This window comes from Passer montanus, unplaced genomic scaffold (genome assembly GCF_014805655.1).
Source record: "Passer montanus isolate IOZ18808 unplaced genomic scaffold, ASM1480565v1 scaffold137, whole genome shotgun sequence".
Taxonomy (NCBI): Eukaryota; Metazoa; Chordata; class Aves; order Passeriformes; family Passeridae; genus Passer; species Passer montanus.
In genome coordinates, this window is record NW_024360608.1 from 424,642 (window position 1) to 449,435 (window position 24,794).

At 41.6% G+C, this 24,794-nt stretch overlaps 1 protein-coding gene across 3 annotated transcripts in view; it reads right to left on the bottom strand.

Moving 5' to 3' along the window:
- TEAD4 (TEA domain transcription factor 4) overlaps positions 1-24,794 on the bottom strand; it is a 50,988-nt gene that overhangs the window by 11,102 nt on the left and 15,092 nt on the right. For all 3 annotated transcript variants that reach the window (XM_039699629.1, XM_039699628.1, XM_039699627.1), the window contains 7 exons: positions 9,112-9,176; positions 8,426-8,488; positions 4,455-4,589; positions 3,612-3,655; positions 3,006-3,061; positions 2,157-2,287; positions 1,035-1,208 (listed from right to left, as the gene is read on the bottom strand). In XM_039699629.1, the coding sequence (XP_039555563.1) occupies positions 1,035-1,208; positions 2,157-2,287; positions 3,006-3,061; positions 3,612-3,655; positions 4,455-4,589; positions 8,426-8,488; positions 9,112-9,176 (668 nt within the window). The remainder of the gene's footprint in view (positions 1-1,034; positions 1,209-2,156; positions 2,288-3,005; positions 3,062-3,611; positions 3,656-4,454; positions 4,590-8,425; positions 8,489-9,111; positions 9,177-24,794) is intronic.

Sequence of the window (24,794 nt, forward strand, 5' to 3'; positions counted from 1 at the left end):
CCCCAAAAATTATCAGCAACCAACACTCTAGGCACAGGCACTTGAGAAGAAGACTCCCAGCCAGCATTCTCCAACTCATTTCTGGAAAGGCTAGGCTTGGGACAGCTGGGAAGTTGCATCTCAAGGCACTTAACTCTTCTTTCTGAAAGCAACAGTCAGGAGGCTTTTTAGTGGCACTTTGTATGAAGGGAATGAAATATAAAAGCTCATTTTTCATCATCTCACTCTGACTTCAGGTTGAATGATGTGGTAAACTCCTGAAAGGCTCCAAATCCCATTACACATTCCCTCAGCCGTCTACTGTACAACTGCCCTGAGCTACTATTATTTTTAATTTCATAATTCTTATGATAATATCGATCACCAAAGCTATTTTGTTTGTACCTTGAAGCACAATGGCACAGGTTTTGAAAATTTCAGTTAAATCACAAAAATCCAAATTGAGTGAGTAAGCTTTTGCCAGACTGATTTCTACCAATTTACCAGAAGTTATTTCAGTAATATATTATCAGCATAATCCAATTTCATTATATTTTTCTCTTATCTTTTGCTTTGCCAGCAGTAAGTATGCATCTGTAAATTATTAGTACTTGGATAACACAAAATGCAGCTACAGGGACAGGAGAAGAGATGGAAAAGTATTCCTTCTGGCAGAGGAGTTACACAACACTGAGAGAAGTGAATGCATAAGATTATGCAGAGAATAATTTCCTCTGAATTCTTTACTCATACATGAATAAAAATTCTAGAGGGTCCAAGTCACCATTAGCAAATCTGCAGACAGTAGTCAAGAACAACTCTACGGATGGGCAAGGTGAAAGATACATCTTGCTGCAGGCCAAAAAGTGTGCCTTGTGGGGTTAAGGGAAGATCTTATGAGGTCAATAAAAATGACAGTTGTTGCTGTATTAAGTTGCCTACACAGGGAAAAATTTGTTGTGAGACAGCAGTTTTCTAACAGCCAGGGAGGACACAGCTTTAAAAGTGACAAACTTCATAGCAAATGGGTACCCTACAAAGGGCCCTTCCCTTACCCAGAATTTGACAAGGAAGAAGGCATTAGCTGGCCCCCTTTCAAAGAGCTCCTTCAGGCCCCCTTTCTTCTCAGGGAACTTGTCATAGATCTGCCGGATATCCACTGCCTCGAGGTAGGGGTCATTGTAGCTGGGGCTTGACTGCCCAATGTGCACAAACAGGTGTTTGTTATACTGCAAAAAGAGGAAAAACATGGAATTAGAGAATTGTTCAGTACCATCAGTACATACTGAACATCCATTGTCCTTCACAGAAGACTGCTGGAAGTCAATGAAGATTTGATAGAGTTTGCTAAAAGAGCAGAAGAAATCAATAGAAATATCTCTGCTAACACCAGCTCATGCTGTTCTTTCCTTCCTATCAATACATTCATGCTTCTTCCTTCTCTGAAACACTGGTTTTGGATTTTTTCTTCCTATTTTCACTGCTAAATCATTGCCTTGCGCTGCCATATAGTCTGCAAAAGCCTGAGACACAGAGTGTTACCTGTGACAGGTCACTCAGTCAAATATCAATGCTCATGTCCTATGAAAAGCCTGAAATCCTACAGCAGATAAATCCCAGGCAAATAATACTATCTTTTCTGAACTTTCCTATCTCAGTCCATCACCAGAGCACATCTCAAGACAGAGAATCAAAAGGTTTAGTGAGAGAAGCAAATCTTAGTACTTCCATTTCACTGTGGAAACAGTGATTAATGCAAATTCATCACAGTTGCCACCAATTTTAAGTTCTCAGCACACCAGAGAAACACATGGCTTTCTGTGATCCTAGGAACTTCTGATTTTGGATTCTATACTGGAGTCTATATTACAAGGCTGGACAGGACAGCCAGAATAGCCTGGCAAGGGCTTATGACCTCAGTGCCTTGGGCTCTGGTGAATGAATGCCTGTGACCCTAGACAGGGAAGCCAGAAGCACATTGCACAGACCTGATTCTATCACTACTTATCCTCTAAGAGGATATTATCTGGTGTTTCCCAAAGATGCCTTTCTATTCTCTGAAGAGCAACAAATTAAGTATTTCCATACACATAGAGTAGTACAACACATCCATGATGAACAGGAGCTGTCCAAAGATGCAAAATTAATGAGGGGTGGAAGCAATGTGTGTTTCTTACTGTGTCTTGGTCTTGCTGTTGTTCCAAGAATGCAGAGAACTCTAACATCCAAAGTTTGGAGCTAGCAACCCTTCGTCCTTGCCAAGCTGGTGCTGATGGGGAAGGTGAGAGGCCAGTAGGAGATTCAAACCCTAAGCACACAGGATTTATATTAAAATAATTTAGAAAAAAATGGCAATGGCTGTCCAGTAGAGCACCTACTGTCAAAGCTGACTCACAATTTTCTTATGGCTTCAATCACCATCACAAAAATATCATTCACAAGGTCCTCAGTCTACCTGTGCTCTAACTGGCTTGCCAGTCACCCTCTGCTAGGACAGCACTACCAGGGGTTATGATGTAAAAGACAAACTACCCAGGTCTGACACCAGAGAAAACATGTTCAGCAATTTTAAGAGCCTAAAGGAGCAGTGAAATAAACTGTTTAGTATCAGAATGATGTATCACCATTAATCTCTCAAAATGGGGAAGCTTGAGAAGGAAAAGACATCTGTTATTCCACTTAATGAGAAATTAGGAACACAATCATGTTATGACAAAGAACAGTGTTCTATAGCATGAAGCATGGTGAAAGACCAGTAGACATGTAAACTTTTATCCTCTGCTGAGCCAAGACCAACACAACCAATATAAAACAGGAAGAAAACAAAATTTACAAGCTTCAACTCTCTCAGTAAAAGGATGAGAACAGGTAATAAGAGGAAATTATATAAAAATTGGTTTTGGCTCTTTGAAATGTTTCAATAGGTTTTGGTTTTTTTTGAATTAACTTTCAAGATTTTTAGAGTGCTGGCTGGTTTCGAAGTTGGAATACAATTTGAAAGGAAGGAAGTACATTTCCTTACCTACCTGGTATTGGAAGTGGAGGCTGTACAGCATAAGGTTGTTGAGAAAAAGGTTTCACGCTACAGAAGTAGACAGAGAGGTGGTTAATAAAAACACAACCAAACAAAAAAATATTCCTCACTGACTGTTTGCACAGATTAGATCAAGTATTTCTCCTCAGAGAGAAAGTGGCCTAAGTGTCTTTTGGAAATTATCTTTCTGTCTGGGCAAGACAAGGGTCATGGGCAAACACTCAGAAAGCAATAAGATTTCCCTGCAGGTGTTCAGCAGGCCCTCCCTCCAGATTTGTTTTTCTGAGATCCCTATCAGCCTCTTAATACACCAGTGCCTATTTGTTTGTCCTTTCCTTTCAACTACAAGTAGTTTTTTATCTATGCAAGTGGATATAGGTCTGGATGCCTCTCAGACGTTCAGGCCCAAATTCAGAGACATTCAACACCCACAAGTAAACACAGCTTTCAGGAGAGCTCAGCTCCATTTTAACACTACTGTAAAAAAAATGAAGGCCTTAGCATTTCACAGGTCTTGTGATAGCTAATGGTGTTCCTCAGGCAGCAGAGAAAGCAGCAGAAGCACCTGCTTTGGATGCTCACATGAAAGAATACTTACTCCTGGGAAGATCCAGCTTGGCCTGGCAATGATCCTTGCCAAAACTGCAAGAGAACAACACATAGGCAGAAGTCACCACTCTTAGGACAGAGATGAAAAGGCTTGCTCTTTTCTGGGTAAACAAACTGCAAACTCACAGATCTTAAAATATATGAATGAGTTCTCTCTTCTTTTTACATTCCTCGTTTCATTCTTGTGGAGATGCTGACTGGTCTATTTTTTTTTTCATTCTAAACACCACTGATATGCAAAACACTGACCCAAAAGTGACCTTTAATGTTAAATATTATGCATGCACCTTGTGCCTCTGTCTCCATAGCTTCTGTGATGCTTACTCTCTTGGAAGGACCATTTTCCCAAGGAAAGTTTCACAGAGTTATTTTGGCAGAAATCAATACTCACCAAATGCTCACTAGGCCCTACTCATAGGCATGGACATGCTGACAGACCTTTCTCTATTAAGGAATTTATGTAAGAGCCATCTGATTTAAGTGCTGAGAAAAAGACTGGGAAATATCAACTTGAAAAACAGCCAGGATGGCCCAAAAAGATTTATTCCAAAAAGATGCTGGACTAAGAAAGTGATATGTAAATCCAAAGGAACTGATTGTTCTTTCCCTTGTATCATTAAAAAAATATACAAAGTAAAACTATTGTTTCACATCAGTGTGAGCAAAGAATTGGTCAAAACTGTTGAAGCCACATGACAGATTTATTCTACAGAGACAACACCTTTTGGCCCATTTTCTGTCTCAGTTCTCAGGATTTTCCTGAGCAGGTCCCAACATCCTTTCAAAAGTCAAGTGTCTTCTCAAAACTCCACCATGACACTGATCCACTCACCCCAGAAACAGCAGGGTAGGCTGGTCGTGGGAGACCAGGCAAGGCCATTTTACTATGGAAGGCAGTTGCAGAGATAATCTGGGCAGATGACATTGTAGCCATACTCTGCATGGCTTTATCTTTAGCTGCCTGATCCTATGAGCAAGAATAGAAAAGACAGGATTATTATAATGATTAACTAGTTGCCAGCTCTAATGGTCTATATCCAGAATTCTCATCAGCTTCTCTGTCAGGAACAAGCATCTCTGAAATTCTGGGCAGCAAATTCACCAATAACTGTCCTAAGAACTCCTTAAAGCTGTAAGCCTTACTATAGCTTCAGATGTGAACAATCATGCTTTCCGAAATGCTGGTTTAAAGACTGATAAGCATTTGTCTTTTCTGTCTGAGGGCTTTCAACCACACAGCTGAAAAGTTTTGTTGTAGAAAGTACACCCCTAGCTGACTCTTGTGTTTTAATAATTGATAAGAATATTCAATGGGATTCTTGATTATAAAAAAAACTCTCTTAGGAAAAGGTCACAAAAAGAGACCATCATAATTACTGCAAAAATGACTACCTCAATTTGGGACTGCATTAGTCTTAGGTAGAATTTATCATTTTATCCCCATCTTTAGGGAAACTTGAAACCTGCATAATCTCCAGGGCACATATGGAGGGACATTCCTTTTGGCATTTTAACAGGACTGTAGATTTACACACATTCTTACAGGCAATGACAGTGCCACAATTAGTGGGTCTGAGTTATGTATAAAACAAACAGCATTCTTAATTTCTTCTTTTAAGGAATAAATAGGCAAACAGAAACACTTCCCCATATTCTGCCTTTCTTCCTACATCCCCTACAATTAATCTTCATATTTCAAACATTCCACATTTATCTGTGTCATTATAATTACCACAGAAAACTCATAATTCATGGCTTGAAGAAACTGCAGAAACAGGTACAACAGCCCTTGCTGTCTTCTTCAGGAATTCTCACTTCCCACCTGCATTCACTGAACTGCAGTAAATTCTCACCCTGGGGCCTCCATTCTTTTTAACCCCTCCAACTTATCTAAGGTTTTCTAAAGTTCAAAGCCCAAATATTCTAATGTGTCTCACCAAAAAAAAAAAACAAAAAAACCACATGTGGAGGAGGCATCCAAAAAGAATCTCAATAATAAATGTTAATGTTCAAGTGGAATGATCACTAGAAATGGGCAAAACTTACACCTCTTCTTTTTTAGAGCATTTCTGACTACTGTTAGTACCATTCAAGTGAATGGAAGGAAAACATTTTAAATGCTGAGAAAGTTCCTAATTTTCTCCAAAGCTATGGGAAATGTTTTCAGAATCCAGTTTAAATTCTGCCTTAGGGAATAACTGAAGGATTACCTACATTTTTAAAGGGAAATTATTATTTTCTGGTTTTTTTCTTAATATATATATAAGGGCTATTTCCCATGTGCCATTGCATTAAAGGATTTTTTTCCTTCCCTTATTTTCTCACTGGAAAAATTGTATTTGTCTACCTCAGTTTATCGGGAAGATGCATTTACTTGTGGAGGCATTAAAAGTTAAAAGAAAATGTAAAATAATTAGGGAAGGAAAGTATGTTACCTATTAACCTTTGCTGTCGTTTCGTTTTGTTTAAATGCTTGACAGACTGCTGGAAGGAGCATGTTTTAAGAAAAGACATCTTTCTGTTTCAGTTCTATACTCATTTTAAGTGTTTTGCAGCATAAAAAGGAAAAAGAAGGAAAAGAAATGGAAAAAAGAAATGACAGAAACTTGGACCAAACATTTGCAATGTTTGTATTTTATTATTCTAAAACACACAATAATGATGATGGCGATTATGATGCTGATTATGATAATGCCACCAGGATTTATGATATTATCACCAGGATTTCCCACTTTTTTCCTTAGTGCAGATGATATCTATTAGCCACCCATGGCATAGAAAAACTAGTGACTTTTGGGGAGAGAGTTTTCTTCATGTTTTACCCTATTTCCCAGCTGTATCTTTTACAGACACAGTGGACATTTAAAAAATGTCCAGTTTGTGAGGAGGTGGAAATATTGTGGTCACTACTCTGAAAAGTCATCATGTAGCTGCTCTGATCGCTAGGGTATAAACACAAAAACGTGCACTTGCTATAGAAAATAAGCAGTGATAAAAGAGCACACAGTTGTCAGCAGGACCTTGGAGGAAGGGCAGCAGCTTCTGTGATTTCATTTCCTTGCTCTATGGAAATAGCCAGCAAAAGCAGAGAAGTAAATGAGTTGAATCAGTGCTCCCGACCTGCCACTGCAGGCGGAAAGGAGCAGCCTGGTCCTGGGGAAGGGTTCTCTGCAGGCAGCTGGGCAGAGCTCACAGCAGGGCCTGGGTGGTATAAAAGGACAGCAGCCAATGGCTCCATGGAGCTCCCCGAGACACCTTCGTTCCCTGAGAACAAAACTGGCCAGCTCCTGTGAGCTAACTGGAAACAGGCTCGGCTGACTGGCTTTTCAATCATGTCCAACCCCAGAGCTGTGACACACAAGGAACAGAATCAAGGTTACAGATGTAAGCAGCAGTGAGGCTTTTAACACCCTGGGCAGTTGTTGTTTCCTGCTCGCTCTAACATGCCTCTCCAGCAGGCCTCCACCTGAACTGATCACTTAACAGCACCACAGGTTTCAAGCTGAGGCAGCTTCACCTGGGTACACTGAATTAGATAGCTGTAATTTGTGCCTCCTTCTCTTTATCAGAGCAGCTGGTAACACAATAGGCTAATAAAAGACACAGCACAGCTTTCTAAAATGGGGCTGGGATGTGGGGGGGTGCAGTTATGGCTTAGAGACAATCACTGCTTGCAATAGAGCTGCACGCACATCAGCACTGCGCAGCTCAGTGCCAAGAGCTCACACGCAGGACAGTCCATCTGCCCTGGTGCCCAGCGAGGAGCTGCCCAGGCAGCCAAGAGAAAGCACATACTAACAACCACCCCTCAGCAGTCAGGGCTGGGCTGTCATGGCTATTGTCACCTGAAGCATGGAAGACCAGGAAAGCAAACTCTCTTCCTTCCAGATTACTTAGGGCCATACCAAACAGAAAGGTCAGCATTCACCTTCCTTCTCTGGCTGTCTCAGTGAAACATAACAAGGGTCAGACCTCACATCCTGCTCAGCAAGCCCTTTCTGGATAGCTCACATTTTAACAGGGGACAGACACCCTCTTCTGCAATTGTCACATACAAACTTGACCTTCTCAACATTTCTGGCAATTCAGTCTGAGCACATAAACCATTTCCCCACATCAAATCCGAGTGGAAATAAATGTCAAGAGGTTCATTAGGGTGATCTTGGAGCTCTTCCTATGGAAAGGAAAACACAGCTTTTCTCAAGCAAATATTCAACCATTTTCTCTTTTTCGTTAGCTCTGGCCTCTTCAAATCAGGCCTGAATTAATTAATCAAGGAGCAAAGTCTATTCAGCTGGCACCATTTTACCTGAAAAGATGCCAGCTGGCTTTATTGCTTCCTCTCAGTGGACAACTCCACATCACCACCTCTAGTAGAGGTGGAGCTGGTGCTCTGATAACTCTAAGGCCACCTTTTCCCAAGGCCACCACCACACCAGCAACTGCTTACTGGTCAGCATTTGTAACCATAAACAATACCTGCTCAGGTAAACACTCTCTGCACACTCCTACGTCTAAGGGTCTTTCAGATTTGAATGACAACAGCATAGACCAGAGGTAGAAATAAGACACATGAAATTTAAAAAGTTATTGTTTCTTTATTCTTTAAATAGAATTGCTACAGACGTCACAGAGCTTCAACAATAATGAATGTTTACACAACATTTCCTGGGAAGAGCCTTTTCCTCTCCAGCTTACTACAGTTCAGTGACTGATCTTAGGCTTTTTAAAGGCTATTCAAAGAGGAAATAGCTGACTTGGGGGGGGGCGCTTGTGTGATATACTAAGCGATATCCATCATACCTTGAGCTTGGCTTGGATCTCTCTAGCCTTCCGCCTTGCCAGGACCTGGATGTGACTAGATACCTGCATTGAAAGACAAAATTCCAGGTTCATTCCAGAGGAATACTTGGTAGCCTCTTGTAGAATTAGGCAGTTATTTAGGGTTGGGGGTAGGAGGGATTGGGGGTAACAATAAGCTGCTTTCCTGAACATAACTCCAGTGCCATGAAACAGGGTAGAGAGCCTGCAAAGATGGGCTATCTAAGGCAGGTCAAGGCTGCTCAGTGCTTTGTCCAGCATAGTGTGGATATTCATGCCCAAATTATAAAGATTCCTTTTTCATCTTGTGTGCCAGGTACTTTCAAAATCATCACTGCTGCCTTATCTGCTTGGGCTGAACAAGGAATGTTCATGCAGAGAACCAGTGGTGCTCCCTGAAACACTCATTAGTAGGCCAAGCAAATAAAATAACAATATTTAACAGCACAAAAATTTGTCACTACATGATTGGCAGACATGAGCATTATAAATCTCCTGTAAAATGCCCAAGCTGACTCTTCCTGCCATTCTTATTAACCAGCTCAGCACAACGACCTCCTTCCAGCAAACTACCAAAAAGTGAACAGCAAGAAATTTGTTCTCATTAGCGCTCATAATCTCTAGAGGTCCAAAGAAGCTAATTCTTCCAGGGAAAACTGCACACTTACCTGTTTCCTTGTGCGTGTTTTCCCTGTTCTCAGCTTAATATAGCGGGCAATCAACTCATTTCGGCCTGGAACAGAGAAATAATGCAATACAAGTTTAGAAAGCAATGACCCCAGCAAAAAAGATAGTTAATTCCATTGTGTATCTACAGAGCAGGATGATTCTGTCACAATATTTTCTTTCTTAGAACGGAACTTAGTAGTGCACAAGGTAGAAGTCTGAGTTTTAGGAGCAGTCTCCTATAACATCCTCATAGACAAACTGACAAAGTTTGGGCTAGATAGTTGGACAAGGTGGCTTGGTAAAAATTGGCTGAATGAAAGGATGGGGTCCTAAGTGACAATGAGCTGACAGTGAGGCAGCAATGCACCCTTATGGCAAATCCCAATTGCCAACAGGTCAAGGGAAGTGATCCTTCAGCTCCACTCAGCACAGCTGAGGCAACATGTGGAGTACTGAGTCCAGTTCAGGCCTCCTCAGCATGAGAAAGGTGTGATCACACTGGAGCAAGTCCAGCAAGAAGTCAGCAAAAATTATTAAGAGACTGGAGCATCTGTCCTATGAAGAGAGGCTGAGAGAGCTGGGTCTGTTCAGTCTAGAGAGGACTCAGGGGCAGTTTTTAATCGATACTAATAAATAAATACCTAATGGGAGGCAATGAAGGGAAAAAGGGAGCTACCCTCCTTTCAACAGCGCCCAGTGACAGAATGAGAAACAACTGACACAAATTAACACATCAAATTCTGTCTAAAAACAATTTAAAAAAATAATTTTAAAAACCCCAACCTTTTTTACTCTAAGGGTGGTTAAACATTTGCACAGGCTACCCAGAGAGACCGTAGTTTCCATCCTTGCAGGATAGCAACAACCTACTGGACAGTGCTTGAGCAGCAGGGCCAGACTAGGCAGTCTGAGATCCCTTCTAACCAAAAGGAGCCTGTCATTTTGTGTAACTGAGTCCAAGAAAATAAACAACAATGGGGAAGCACATGGAAACAGCTACATGTGCTTTCAGGCTCCTGCAGGCAGACTATCCAGCTTTATTACACTGGCTCCCAACATAACACATCTAAGCAGTCACACAGATTTTATTGTCTTTGTGGAGATGGAGGAATTAAGAGCAGAAACAGAAAGGCAAAAATTACATGTCTGAACTCAAAGATGGTTCAAAGCAGAAAACACAACAAAGAAAGAACAGGTTCTGCAAAAATAATACATTTGTGGTGACCACAGTAGTATCAAGACAGCACTGCAATAAAAAGTTGGGAGTAGGAGCTGTGAGGCTGTGAGAAATCTTGATATGGCTGCAAGTGTTTGCAGAATGAAGCAGGAATGAACCAGGAAACAAAGCCACAGCTCTTGGGACATTTTTTTATAACAAAATTATAAAACCCCAGAATTGTCTGTGGAAAGTTTGTGGGCAAAGAACTTGTATATTAGGACACAACAGACATGAAAAGGCAAGCAGTGAAATCAGTATTAACTATTCCAGTAGTTAAATATTCAATGAAAAAGTAGTAACTTTTTTCTATTTTAAACTCTTATTTCACTCAACCCTGAAATAAAGTGAATGCAAGAAAAGACTGCTGAGATTAACCTCTCAACCAGGGAGAAGTTAGGGAAGGACTGGCAAATCCCTTAATTCCACCTGTTTCTGAAACAGAACAATGCAAATGTCCATGGCTGCAGTTAGGCCAGGTTCATGAAACACAACCAATGCACACATAGCAATGGGAAAGCGTTTTACATACAAAGATCTTAATCTTTCCCTAATGGTGTCATTGTAGCAGCACCTCTTATTCCCCTGGGAGAAGAAACAGGTCTGTAGCTGAGAAAGCAGCTCCAGCTCCTGTAAACACAAATTAAGAGCTGTGTCTCTGCCAGAAACACAATACCCTGCCATGTAAGCACTGACCTCTTCAGTTCCCACAGTTTCAGCCTGAGCACAGTGACTGCCTAGGAGAGTTTGGTGGGAGCAGATGCTGTTCTGCCACCTTTCACCTGGCTGCTCTTCCAACCCACATAAACCATTCTCACAAAGCCAAGACCAATTATAGCAACACACATCCACACCACCTTCCTCTACTGCCAACAATAACATTTATGGCTTCTCAAAGCTTCCATCTGTTTAGACATGGATACAAGCTGAAAGGTAAGAAACAACTGAAGTGATTCTTCTCAGACAGATGCTGACATATAAGAAATTTCAGAAGGACTGTTTGACACACATCAGAAATGGGAAATGTGCTGAACAAAACAAGGCACTCAAACCCTATTATCTATAAAGTAAGAAGAAGGAAAATTTTTGTTTTAACAAGAGGACCCTTTGAGAGCCAAGGTGAATGAGTTAATGGAAAAGAGAGGGAAAACTAGCCTTGAGAAGAGGCAGATGTGGAGAATTTCAGGCAAACTTCTAAAGGGCACATATCAGGCTATACTGAAAATTTGAACACGTGAACTCTCCAAACCCTGGCTCAATTATGGATCATCCTTGCAAAACTAATTTCAATGGATTCTCAACCAGATACAATAAATTTTATGGAGCAAATTCATGTGTATAGTGCATCAAATAAAGAAATTATGGAGGCTGAACAGTCTGACAGAACATTATTCTGCTGTAGCAGTAAGGCGCTGCAGGGGTAATCGGTATGATAGGATGCCATGAACAGCTCTGTGCCAGTCACAGTCAATTCCAGCCACCACCAAACTGGATGAAAAAACAATCAATCCATCAAATCCTCAACCAGAAGAGCATAAGATACCTTTGCTCGAATGTATTTTGGAAGGGGCAAGAGCCAGTAGGGACAGGAAACACATGAGGGGACACAAGAGGAACCACAAAAAGAGACATGAGAATGCACAGGAGAAATACAAAATAAGTAAAAAGATGAATATTGAGAAAAGGTGACATGTGACAGGGGACATTCCTGGGGATGTGGCTGGAAAAGTCATCTTGGAAAAAGTTGCTCCATGACAGAAGAACACTTTGAGCACCCATGCCAGAGCAGAGACAACCCTGAAAGGACTGCAGCCCAGTGAAAACACATGCAGAGACGAGAAACAGCTAGAAACAAGGAGCACCAGAGGGGAAACAAAACAAAACAAAATCAAAAAAAAGCAGGAACTGGCAAAAAGAGACTTTTACACAGTGATGCCAATCTTCTGCGTCACCCAACACCTGATCAAACGAATTAAGAGGGACTGAGTGTTAGAGAGAACAAAAGAAGGGAAACAGAGTAGGAAACAGGGAGGAGAGACAATAACTGTAGTCAGGCCTAGGAAACTGGGAGGTATTTCCATAAGTGTGCATTTAACTGTTTGTCTTTGACAACAGCAGCAGCAAAAATTGCTAAGTTCTCTCAGGCCACGCACTTCACCAAAAAAGACTAGTGGGAGGAGAAATTGTCGTACAAATTGCATCTATTGGACACCAGTACAGAAATTCTCTAGGAAGAAACTCTATGTTCTCTACATGAGAGCATTTAATTGGGGATCACAAAAATTTCCATTTTTAGAATTCACTTCCCACTTGCTAATATCTCTCATACAGTCTTCATATTCCAGAAGTATGTCCTCTCACAGTCAGGTTAAAACAGAAAAATGGCAGGTTAATTTAAGCTAATAAAGATACTGGTCGCACAAAAAAAAAAAAAAAAAAAAAAAAAACCACCAACAAACAGACCACTCTACAAAGACATTCATGACAGAGACTACTAAATATAGAACTATGTAAATTGCCCAAGCCCAGTAAAGTGCAACAAGGCAATATTAAATTATCATGAATCAAAACTACAAGAGAAGCAAGTCCTAAATGTCTTTTGTATTTCTTATCAGTAGTTAGATGGGAGCAGGTGTTATGTGGCTGGAAGTCTGTAGGCTCACAGGCTCTGGAAGGCACCTTCTTTCACAACCCTGGCTGCAGGGTCAGCAAACACCAACACTCCCCACTTGGCTGGAACAGGCAGAGCTGTCATAAACTGTCAGATGGTTCATTTTTTAGAGCCTGTAAAGTGTCCCTCAGTAATCTGATCCTATGTTGTGTTCTTAGAATAACTCCCACTGAGGTCTGCCGTGGTCACCAGAACCTGCCAACAGTTGTGACTCCTCTGTCGAAACCACGCATTGGGTTTCACGGAGCTCCAGCCAACATTCCAACCGTGGCACAGCACCTCTCTCCTCCACGGAGCCTTCTCCTGGGAAGCATGGCACCAAAAAAAAAGCAGTCAAGAGATACTGCCTGTGTTCTTTACCTTTCGTTCTTAACAGATACATTTCCAAGGGCAGCAATTTGGCTCCCATTCCATCTTACACTAAATTGCAAAATTTTGCATTCAATAGTTATGCAGAAAGGAATAGCTAAGAGAAGTGAATAAGGAGGCTTTTGGATTCTTCATTCTACACCTGTGCACCTTTGAATATAACTGCAGAAGTGTCTTCCTGTAAGGAAGAGGGAGGGAAAATCAAAGGGAATTCCCATCACCAATGAAAGCATTTTCCATAGAAAGCTGCAAGCTGACTTTCTGTTAGTAAAGGTATATTAATTTTTCTGCCTCTCGTAAGCAGTATCTCTTTAGGACTTACTATTCCTCACACACCTGTTGCCAAAGAAATTAAAATCAAAGAATTCAGTTATCAAAATCCTTCCAGTGGGAAATGGCATGGAAGTGTCTGTTTCTTAGCAGACTCAGTATCTTTCTGCACTTACAACTACCTGTAAGTAGTTCTGTAAGAGAAGCACTATCCAGCTGTATCCAGTGAAAGGTTTATCAAAGCAAGGTCAAGAAAGCCATCTCAACTCTCATTTCAATCTCTTTATGTCACTTACTGATATCTCCTGGGACATGACTATCTCCTTGAATTTATTTAATTAACTGTTGGTTACAATCAGCATAAACACAATGAACTGTGTGCGTCAGACAAATAAATCTAGACTAAAGAGTGAAGGTAAGGACATCTCATCTGTCCGCCAAATGTCAGTGTTTCTCTGTGCATACAAAGCAAAACTGACTGCCAACCAAGTTTTACCAGACAGACACTTTTTAGACAAAAGCAGTGTGGTTGCATAACCACACAGGATTAACTGCCACTGGGGTCTGCCCCATCCACAGCTCCCTGCACAGCCTTGCTTCCCGTCTCTCATTCCATTCCTGCTTCCTCCTCCCAGCTATGCTAAATGTCTTCCTGGACATCAGCTGTTCCAGAAATGGGGCTACATGTGTCAGAAACCACATTTTTGTCTTTTAGATGGTTACCAAGATGCACAGACATCCAACTTTTACTAATATAATCTAGTTTTAATGCTACCTTTATTAAGACTTCCTTTTCATCACAATGTTGTTTTCACCAGAGCCATGGTGAGAAGTTTTTGTTTGGTTCCTCTACTCAGGAGACAATATTGGAACTTAATACACCACTATGACCATCACACAGTGATCATTTCCCATGACCATGGAAAACCATATTGCATTTTATGGCACTGACCCATCCCATGAAGACATCTTTGACCCCACCAGAGCAGAACTTCAGTGCTCAATAGTCAGGTTTGAGTTTCCATAGCAGAGTTACTCACACCAGTGAGTTTTATATCCAGCTGGAAGAAGAAAATTTCCTCACTCTGATCATTTATTCCCTGCTTGAATTTTCTCAGGATGAACCTTCCACACAGATTCTCTGAGCTCATGCACTCCCTACAGTAAGGGGGTTTTGAGATAAAGAATCAAAGGACAGGCTACTATTTCTGAAAAACATCAAAACAGCCAAAGGCTGAAAACATGACGTTGAAGTGATTAACACCATCACAGTGAGATCTTTCTCAAAATACCAGTTTTCATCATTTGACTGTGCAAGTTCTGAACTCCTTCCTCTTCTGAAATGACAAATTCAAAGCTTTATTTGCTGGGCAGAATGTACCAGTCAAATCCCTGACATGGCAGTCGGGTGATTCATGTGTCCAAGGTCATAAAACTCAGTTGTCTCATTTACTAACTGGTCTAAACACTGAAACCCTCTCTTATATAATAGGTCTTCTGCTGGAAAGGTGTTTACTCCTCTCCTTTGCCACAGCACAGCCTAAATTCACAGCCAGAAACACAAACAATGCTACCACTATTTAGAAACTGCTGTTTCTCGATGGTCGGCTTATGATGCTTCACACAAGGTATATGGCTGGGTGATAATAGTTACAGACCCAGTTTTGGGGAAGCCTCCTACTGGTTCCAAACAAGTACTGGAGATAAAGGTAAAGTCCATCACCATGGGTGTAGTTAGAACAACGTGAAGAGGTTTCCCTGTCCTTAGCTTGTCATTCCTCCCCCTGCAACATTACATCAACTCCCGTGTGCAGCTGTACCAGTTAAATTGATGGGAAAAGGGGAGGAAAGACTGACATGCACCACTCTAATTACCAATAACAAAAAAAAAAAAAAAAAAAACCACCTCCACATCCTCATATGGATTTTGTTGGTTTTGATTTGGTTCCCCCCTCCCCCCCATCAGCCTATTTTTAAATGGATTAGTGAACTAGTTCATTTTGTGGTCACATTAACCACAGCAGTGGCACAGCAAAGAGAACAGAGGAAGAATCAGTGCAGGACTTCTTAAACCAGTTTTGCCAGCAGAGAAACTGTAGTCAGGAACTGTACTCCACCTAACCCTCACACACAAACAGCCTGGTAAGAAAATGGGCAAGGCACTTCCTGAGCTTGCATCATTTGTCTAAAGGCTAAACAGCGTTAAACTGCCTTCTAATTACTGCCCCGAGCGCATGTGGAGTTATTCCTTGTAAAGGTGAGCATTTTCTGAGGTACAACACGGTATGCAGGCAGGAGTCCCTCCCCATCAGCCTAATGGGAAGCTCCAGGCTATGCAGCTCTTCACCACACCTCAGTCTTTAATCGTGCTTTTCAGTGCATAAATTGAATGTCCTCATCAGCTGTGTTTTCCCACATTATCGCCTCAGGCCACAGAAATGTAAATTAATCCATCCAATAAGTACTCTTTCATAAACTCGTTAAGGGCTGAAAAAGGAGCAGAGCTGGGACCAGAAAGCGGTTAGACAGTTTGGCTGGGAAATCCCACAATTATACCAAAGCAGCTGCATATAGTAACATGAGTCCTTCATATGCCAGGCAGTGTATCAGGTAACACCTGAAAGAGCCAACAACAATCCTACATGGAAAGACATGTCAAACCAACAGATTTCAGTCTCTTGGGACACCTGAGAATGACCTTATTGAGGCACTAAGACACTTTACTCACCAAGGCCCGGGTTCAGAGAAACTTGACTATTGAGGGCAGCACTGAAACCCATGTTTAACTGCAACAGCATTTTCCAGTTACCATCAGTCCAAGTTCTACGTTACAGACCTGGACATCTGCTAAATTCTTCCTTAGATCAATACATGTCTGCTCATTTCGGTATCTTCTAATAATTGTGGGGCATCTGAAAGCAATTCTCAGTGATGTTGTCTTAAGGGATAGCAAAAACTTAGCCTTTCTACTGATTTTTTGGTCAGCACCAAGAGTACAGAGTTTCTGGCAGATTTGTGCCCCAAGTGCTCATCTTGTGCATGCTCCCCGATGACAGGCTGACTGTTTTTAACACTGACCAAGCACTCAGCTTCAACTGCAACAGAAATTAGAGCCAAAAGGGGTCTGTGGGATCTGTGCAGCCACTTGCTGCAAAACCAGCACAGAGCATGCAGTTCTCAGGGCAGCTGCTCTGGTCTGGCTCAGTCCTGTGAGGAGTCATGACTACTTCACTTAGCACCTAAGACTCACACCAAGACTGAGAATTACACTGCAGCCTCAAGGAGAGCAAAAGAACCCAGAGACTGTTCTTGCATTATATGAATAAATGAATACTGATTTTCTTTAATTGAATGGCTGCCACCACTCAACTTCAGTTTACAGCATCATGATTTACAGTGCATCCACTGCTTGTGATCACTTTAACCCATTAAGTTATAGAATCAGCATAAACAAATGCCTGGACACTCCTGAAAAATATGATTGCCTTTCCCCTTCCATCCCTCTCACCAGACTGTTCCCTGGGTCAGTTCAACTCTAATCTGGCAGAAATCTGTCCAGCTCATTTTGCCAACCTAGGTTGCTATCAGTTTAGCAATCTAACATGTATCCACAAGGAGTCTATTAGAAACTGAAGTTTGCCTAAAGAACAGGAGCACAAAACTGGAAGCAGAGCGGGGGAGCAAGGAAACAAGAGTGGCAACTCCCTCTTCTGCTGTGAACTGTAAGGTCATCTCACCATTTCTGAAGGAAATATACTCTTGGTCTCAACACAACAGCTCTACACCATCCCAAACTTATCAAGACTAGTTGTTAAAGATGTCATACTCTGTAACAGGTGAAAAGAGAATGTGAACAGAAAAACCTAGCAGAACCACAGATTAAATAATTGCATAGTCACCCAGGGACTGGTCTGGGTAATAGGTGAATTCTGCCAAGATCATGAAAATTCCTTACAGTGGCTTGTGATATTCCCTGTTCCTTCCCACGCTGCTCTCTTTCTTCTAACATTAGCACAATTCTGGTCGAGATTCTTTAAGTACCTGCTTCCTGACTGAGTTTCACAGTGTAAGTGATAGACAACTGAGCAACAATGATTCAGGCAGGAGAGCAGAAACATGAGAATGACAAAACTATTTAAGCTGAAGAGATACCTGAAACTGCACACGGATCCAGAAGGGAATTTACACAAATCTAGGTGCTTCAGCTACCTTCTGTATGAAAACTTACATATCTAGATTTCTCAAATCACTTTCCCACAACTTTAGCTATAAAGGATCAGACTAAAAATGTACATCACAAGTACAGCTGGCATTGCCTCTGGGCCCAGGAGCAGATGAAATTATTTTTGAAGGTCTTTCCCAGCACCATTTTCTATCATTCTACAACCAAAGCCGATGATGCCGTGTTTATATGCAGGAACGCTCCTAATCCCCAGTCAGAGTTGAAAGCAAAGATGAATTGAGTGCCACACATGCTGTGTGCTTCCCTGCAACACTGCCATGCTTAGAAACCAGCCTGTGTCTGCAGCACTTGCAGTCAACAGCGTGGGCACTGCTGTTGGGTTACCTCAGCAAGCATTGGTATGCTCCTTGCACTCCTGCCCACAGACTCATGGAAAAGCATTTGCAACCATTGTACAAATCAAACCCAAGAGGAAAGAGGAGTGATTCTAAAGGCATTTTACATGAGAAGTGTAATTTCCTGTTCAAGAAGCCAGAGACAGAGCAATACTCTGGCTGTTTATGTGCATGGAGTGAGACTGAGAACGTGAAGGAGTACCCAGAAGACGGGTCACAAGTTCAAGGTGACAGCAATGAGCAACAGCTGCTGGCTATGCACCCTTCAGCAGCAGGTGTACCCAGGCCCCAGAGGTTTCAGTCAGCTCTGCCACTGACCAACAGATTTACAAGACCATCTGTCTGGGTACAAACTGCACACAGCCTTCCCAGTTTTGCTGCCCAGATCTTCACCACACACAGACAATACAGGGTTTGTTATGGATTAGCTTATGAGCAACTGTTTAGACCAATAGACAGCTCTAGTTCTCCTGTGCTCATTATCTGGATCCTACATGAATGAGAATACTGCTTGTTCTTTTGGCTGTAAAACTGGCTTTTTCTGAACAAGCAGCTTCACTTTGGGTACTAGAAAATGGAAAGTTAGCGTTGTCTCACACTGGTTTTGCTTAAGGAATGCCTCTGAAAGAGACTTTAAAAGGAAGTTCACCTGATAGGTTTTTCATACTTGCACTGAAGAAGGAACAGGAGTTCCCTTTCTCCTAGGCCAGGTGTCCACACAATCTGCATACTGACATAATCAGCTCCCTCTATGTATATGCACACCCTTTCTTGAGAAATGCTGTCATCCTTCTCTACTCAATATTTGGCTAATTGACAGAAGACAAAATGAGAAAGCACTCCTGGAATTTACCTAGAAGTCTGCTCTTTTTGTTTCAGACCTAAGGAAGGGTTCCTCAATCACTTAAATAAACATGCTCATGTCACAAAACCACAGGTAGCATGAATCACAATACTAACAATTTACAAAAAAATGCAGACATTTACAGCGTAAATTTACGTAATGCCCACTGTTCTCTTGTTTCCTGTGTAAAACCATAGCACTTCCCATCTGGAATCCTCCTCTCATTCACTAAAACACAGATACACATGCACACACACCATTCTCTGGGACTAGTTCTACAAATACAATCCTTATAGTTTTGTCTGACACAATTTTAAAAGCTTCCAACAGCAGCACTTCCATTGTAGCCTTTCAGAGGAGAGATTCCTCAGCACTGAGCACCATGCTGTCCTGAAGCCTTTGCTGATATCCATCCTATATTCTTTCTCCCCCATTAATCCTAGTCATGCTCACATGTTCCACATAAAATCCCTCTCCCTCCTAAATGTTAACACCCTTCAAATATTTTTAGACTGTTATTATGTGTCCCCCCACCCTCCACCTTTCAGTCATCACTTAGCCAAGCTATGTATATTTAGCTACTTTAATCTTTCCTCCTAAATCAGTCCCTTCAACCCCCAGAGCTCAATGTTAAGTCTGGTATGCTTGCTCTTCTCAGAACTCATTCCATGTTTTTGAGATCTTTCTGGTAACGTGTTTACAGAAACCTGTCCAGAAGATAGCTTTACATGCACTGGTTTTAAAGAGAGAAGAAACCCCAGTCACTCGGCACTATTAACTTGCATTTTCCATGCCTGGTTTTTGTTCCCAGATTTTTAATTCAATCTGAATTTTTTAAGTATTAATGAATATTTGGTTCATTAATAAGAGTAAGGACAATAACTGGTTCATTAATAAGAGTAAGAGCAATAATTAATAATTTAGTTAATTAATACAAGTAAGAGCAAATTAGCAACTGATAGTATTGAACCCAATTGTGAAAGAAGGAAGTGGGTTTTAAAATATAAAAGAACACTAAGGCTTTTTAAAACTAAACTTTTCAGAAAATCAATGGAAATGTGTAAAGTTATCCAGAAGACGAGCAGGAGGAGAACAATAACATGCAACGAGGGAAAAGGCTGAAAAGTGAAATATAGATAGTATCTCAGTTAAAAGGCGGGTGAGTGGATACACCTACAAAACATAAATCTGGCCTACTAAGTTAGAAATCAGTTAAACTGGATGTATCATCTGCAATGCAAAAAAAAAAAAAAAGGAAAAAAAGAAAAAAAAAACAAGTGCCTTTCTGACAATATACCACTACAAATCAACTCTCAGAGAATTACAAAAAATTTGAAATTTTAAAATTAAAAAGTCAGAGGAAGAGCCATAAGGGTAATGCAATGTTGCCCATGAAGTCACTTAAATGTGATAAAAACTCTGTGGAAGCAGACATATACAATGGGGAAAATGCAGTACTACACAGCTCACTTGGTTTTTAAGCCTGACAGATAAATATGGGACTACAAAGCTGCTAAAAAAAATCAAAAGGGACAGGAAAAAATTGTGCCCTTTATTAAACCAACAGAATGAAGCCCTCACAAAAGAAGTCACAATAATTTTGGTAACATGTAGTACACAATAAGACTATTACTATATTTATGTACAGTACTAAGCATGTTGTCAAGGAAAGATGCCACAGCCACTACTATTAATTGCAAGAAGATTCCTGGTGGGTTGGCATTTCAAAAGTGGTAAATTTCTCAATATTTAGGAAATGCTTGGAATTAATGCAAAAATATTTCTTTTTATGCTTGCATGGAGAAAACACCAGTTAAATTGACATACAGCTTAACACAAAGAACCATAAACTTGGCTTACCAAAGGAGATGGAAGGAAAAGCATGACAAGCTCCAGCAGAAGTTTAACCCACTGCTAATGTCTCCAGAAGTCTGGCTTGTCTAGTTGACAACAAAGAACAAGAGCCACGTAAAAGTAAAGCTGAAAGATGACTGAGTGAAATAAAACCTCATTATTAAGCAACTCAAAAAACATCACACCTACCACCACAGGGGAGGGCAAAGTCTGCATCCTGACCAATTGTCCACTAATCCAAGTTTTATCTGTCTTCTAGTGTTTAAAATACAAGATTCCTTTTTTCTTCCAAAATCATGGGATAAAGGGCTGTTCTGGAGTTCACTAGGTCATAATAATGGAAGGGATAGGAGCTTCAGAAGGATCACTCTGAGGCATATCACAGCTGAAATAGAAATTTTGCAATTACCTGGAACATTCAGTTCAGTGTCAACTGAGCACATTCTCAGCACGTTTCAATAGATTTGACTGAAACATCACCAGGTAAGATGCTAAACTATAATACAGAGGAAAGCATTTGAAGACTCTCACCTTGTAGGTTTCCATATTTTAAATAACAACCATGCTCCTCCCTCCCCTGAAGAAAGTGTTTATGATCCAGGACAGGCAGTGTATGTTTTATGCTTCTTTGGATTTATGCGTTTGCTTTTCAGCTCTACTTTTAGTGAGTCTTTGAGGTTGGGGAGAACATTAAATGATAACTTATCCCTTTGAGATAAAGGCATTATCCTGCAAATTTATCTAATCATTTCAGAATAGGGGTGGGAGGGACCACCTGTGACCTGGCAGCTTTTAGCATCAGACTGACCTTTCATCCCATTTTAAGTCATGTTGTAAAAGCAAGACTGCTTTTCTTCAAGACTTTGTGGTCTGCTCCAAGTTTTAACTACTAACATGGTTGACTGTCCTGCTTCTATCACTCAGCCTCTAAGCTTTGGACATATTTAAGTATTTCCTATCAGCAGCTCACAAACAGATGGCACCAGCCTGGGAGATGGATGACTGCCCCCAGCTGTCTGCCCCTCCCTGCTCAGCACAGAAATGGCTGAGCTGTTTAAAAAGCAGCTGCTAAGCTACTGACTCCTTCAGAACAGCCATCCAACAAACTGCCACCAATTCTAGCCCCTCTTGCAAAAAGGTGCTCCAAGCCAGGTGTTCCTGCAGTGGAAGGGAACACTGGACAGCTAAGGTAATCATGAGTTTTTTCCAAGATCTTATTGTCTCTCTTGTAATATCTAAAAAAGGTATCACTTTGCAAGTTACTATTTTTTATTTCTCTGCTCTCAGTAATGTTGGGAGCCCTGCTCTGTTTAGCATCTCCATGAAAATCTCACAAAGGTATTAAGCTTTTTCCCTCTCCTTTCTCTACATCAGTACTGAAAATGCCAGGAGACACTCAACACCTAATTCGGTGACAGTTTATTTAGTACAAATGCTACAGGTATGATTTCTCCCATGGAAAATCATAGGTGAAAAACATAAATGACAGTTTCGTAATACTGTACCCCCATGGTGCTCTAGCAGGCAGGACTCATAAAATTATTCTGCAAGACCTTAGTGGTACCAGAAGTCATCAGAACAGGAAGTGCCCCAAACTCAATGTTTCTAATGTCAACACAAAGATTAGGAGAAAGGACAGCATTCCATGTCACAGGAGACAGCTGCATGTGCCTTAAGCAGGTGTCAGCAAAGCCTGCTGGAAAGGCCAGACAGGGCTTGCACCCAGAGCAGGCTGTGCCATGAGCTTACTCAATCAGGATGCTGCCTCCACGCAGAAATGGAACATGTCTGGAATGGAAAAAGATAACAAAAGGAAAGGCAGCAGAGGAATCAGGACACAGATTATCAGTGTACAGAGAAGAGCTTGGCTGACTTTGGAGTGAAGAGGGAATGGTGTTCACTCACAATCAGCAGAATGTTGTCTAAAGAGCTGTAAAGAAGCCAGCTTTGAAGAGGCACGGAAACATGAGCATGAGGCCTGTGGAGAGGCTGAAACACAAACTTTCTGTACAGCAAAACAGCACAAATTCTTCATATTGCCTCGGTACACTTCAGCTAAAAGCTGCCAACTTTGAACTGACAACAGGTTGCCTCACAAAAGATGAGAAGCATATAAATTGCACATAGAAGAAATTCTAAAACCTGGAACATCTTGTCCATAACCACACGAGCCACTCCTCAGTGAGAAACAGTGAAATGGTCCCAGTTTTGTCAGGGGAAAGGGGCATATAGAGCTCTATGTAACACCTCACCCCTTGGTTCACAGAGCTCTGTGCAAGTCGGATAAATAACCATCCCTTCAGAGGCAGGGCCAGCTCCACAGCAAGCCTGCCCCGTTCCACAAGCTGGCTTGTGAGCACAGAAGATGAAATCAGGGACTATATTTATTCTCCCTGCCCGGTCATATCTTTCTATAGATCCCAGACATGGCCCTGCTTCCTTGGCCTGGATCCTGGAGAGGAGTAAGCAAAGGAGGGCATAAATCAGTGCCTGGGTTCTGTCAGGAGCACACTGAACCAACCATCCACACCAGGAACAGGTGCACTGAAGGCAAGCAGGGACACTGTCCCATTTGGAGTAGTGGGGGAAGGCTTGCAGAAAAGCTCTTTATTTCTTCTCCCTGAGCCTACCCTAAACTTTTCACCCGGCAAGAAGGTTATTTACCTTCTGCAGTTCACCAGTCCAGTCAACTGGGTGTGTTCCATTCAACACTAATCCATGCTAAGTCAGGCCCAGCCAAGTGTCACTGGTTTCTGTATCCCTTTGTGCTTCACTTTTGCTCTCATTTCTTTCCTTGTCTTTCACTCTCTGCTCTGACACATTCACTCTTCAAAGCTGAAATACTTCAGGGGCCGTGTAAAATGTTCAGTAATTTAATACACTCTTACAACACAACTTTTTCACCAGCAATTTTAAAAGTCACCCATCATGAAAAGCAGTGCAGACATAGAGCGACAAGAGGCACGTCACTAGTGCATGCTTAATAATCGTGGGGTGGATTCTCAGGTAATATTTTAGAGTAACGTTTTAAGCAAGCATCAGTCCCTAAAGGAGCAGTCTTCCTTTAACCTCATTCCCAGTCTCACCATCCTTTCTCTAAATACCAGCACAAGATGCGGGGCAGTATCCAAATTAAAGTTCACATCTCTTCCCCTTTCTGGCCATGTTAGCTTTAAACTGGATTAGTTCCCCAGTTGGTTCCATAGCACAACCATAAAAGTGTCTGCGCCAGCTCAGAGCAGGAATCGATGTCTGCCTGAGAATACTGGCCCCAGATTAGCCTCAGGGTGAACAGCCTTACGCAAACCCTATTGCTCTTCCCAGGTACAATGATGTGTGTTACCCAGTAAAACCATCCACTGTAGATAAGGCCATGTAAACAAGACCCCACCCACGCTCCCACAATCACAGAAATCCATTCCCTTGCTCAGGGAACAATGGCCTGATGGGTGGACAGAAACCTGCAGAATTACTTGTGAAGTGCTCCGTAGGAAGCTCCGGGGCATGCAAGGAGCATCCCATGATGGGGCCTGTGAAGACAGGCAGATTCCAATGTATGGGAGGGGAAAAAAGCGAGCACCGACTGGGTAGAAAGAGGGCTGTCTTCCATAAGATCCTTGCTAGTGTTTTGAGAAACTGTCTACATTGGGACTTAAAACCAAATACTGGGTATTCAACTTTTGCTTTGCATTTCAGTCACATAAGTACCAGGTGCCTTCTTGCAACACTTGGCAAGATAATCCAGGCCAGACCAGCTTTTGGTTACCAAAATCAAAAGAAATACTAACTGTGGAAAAAACCCAATTCAAAAGCATGTCTGCCATGTACAAAATTGACTTCTGCTGCAGCTGCAAGCCAGAGCCTCTCTGTACTCAGGGCT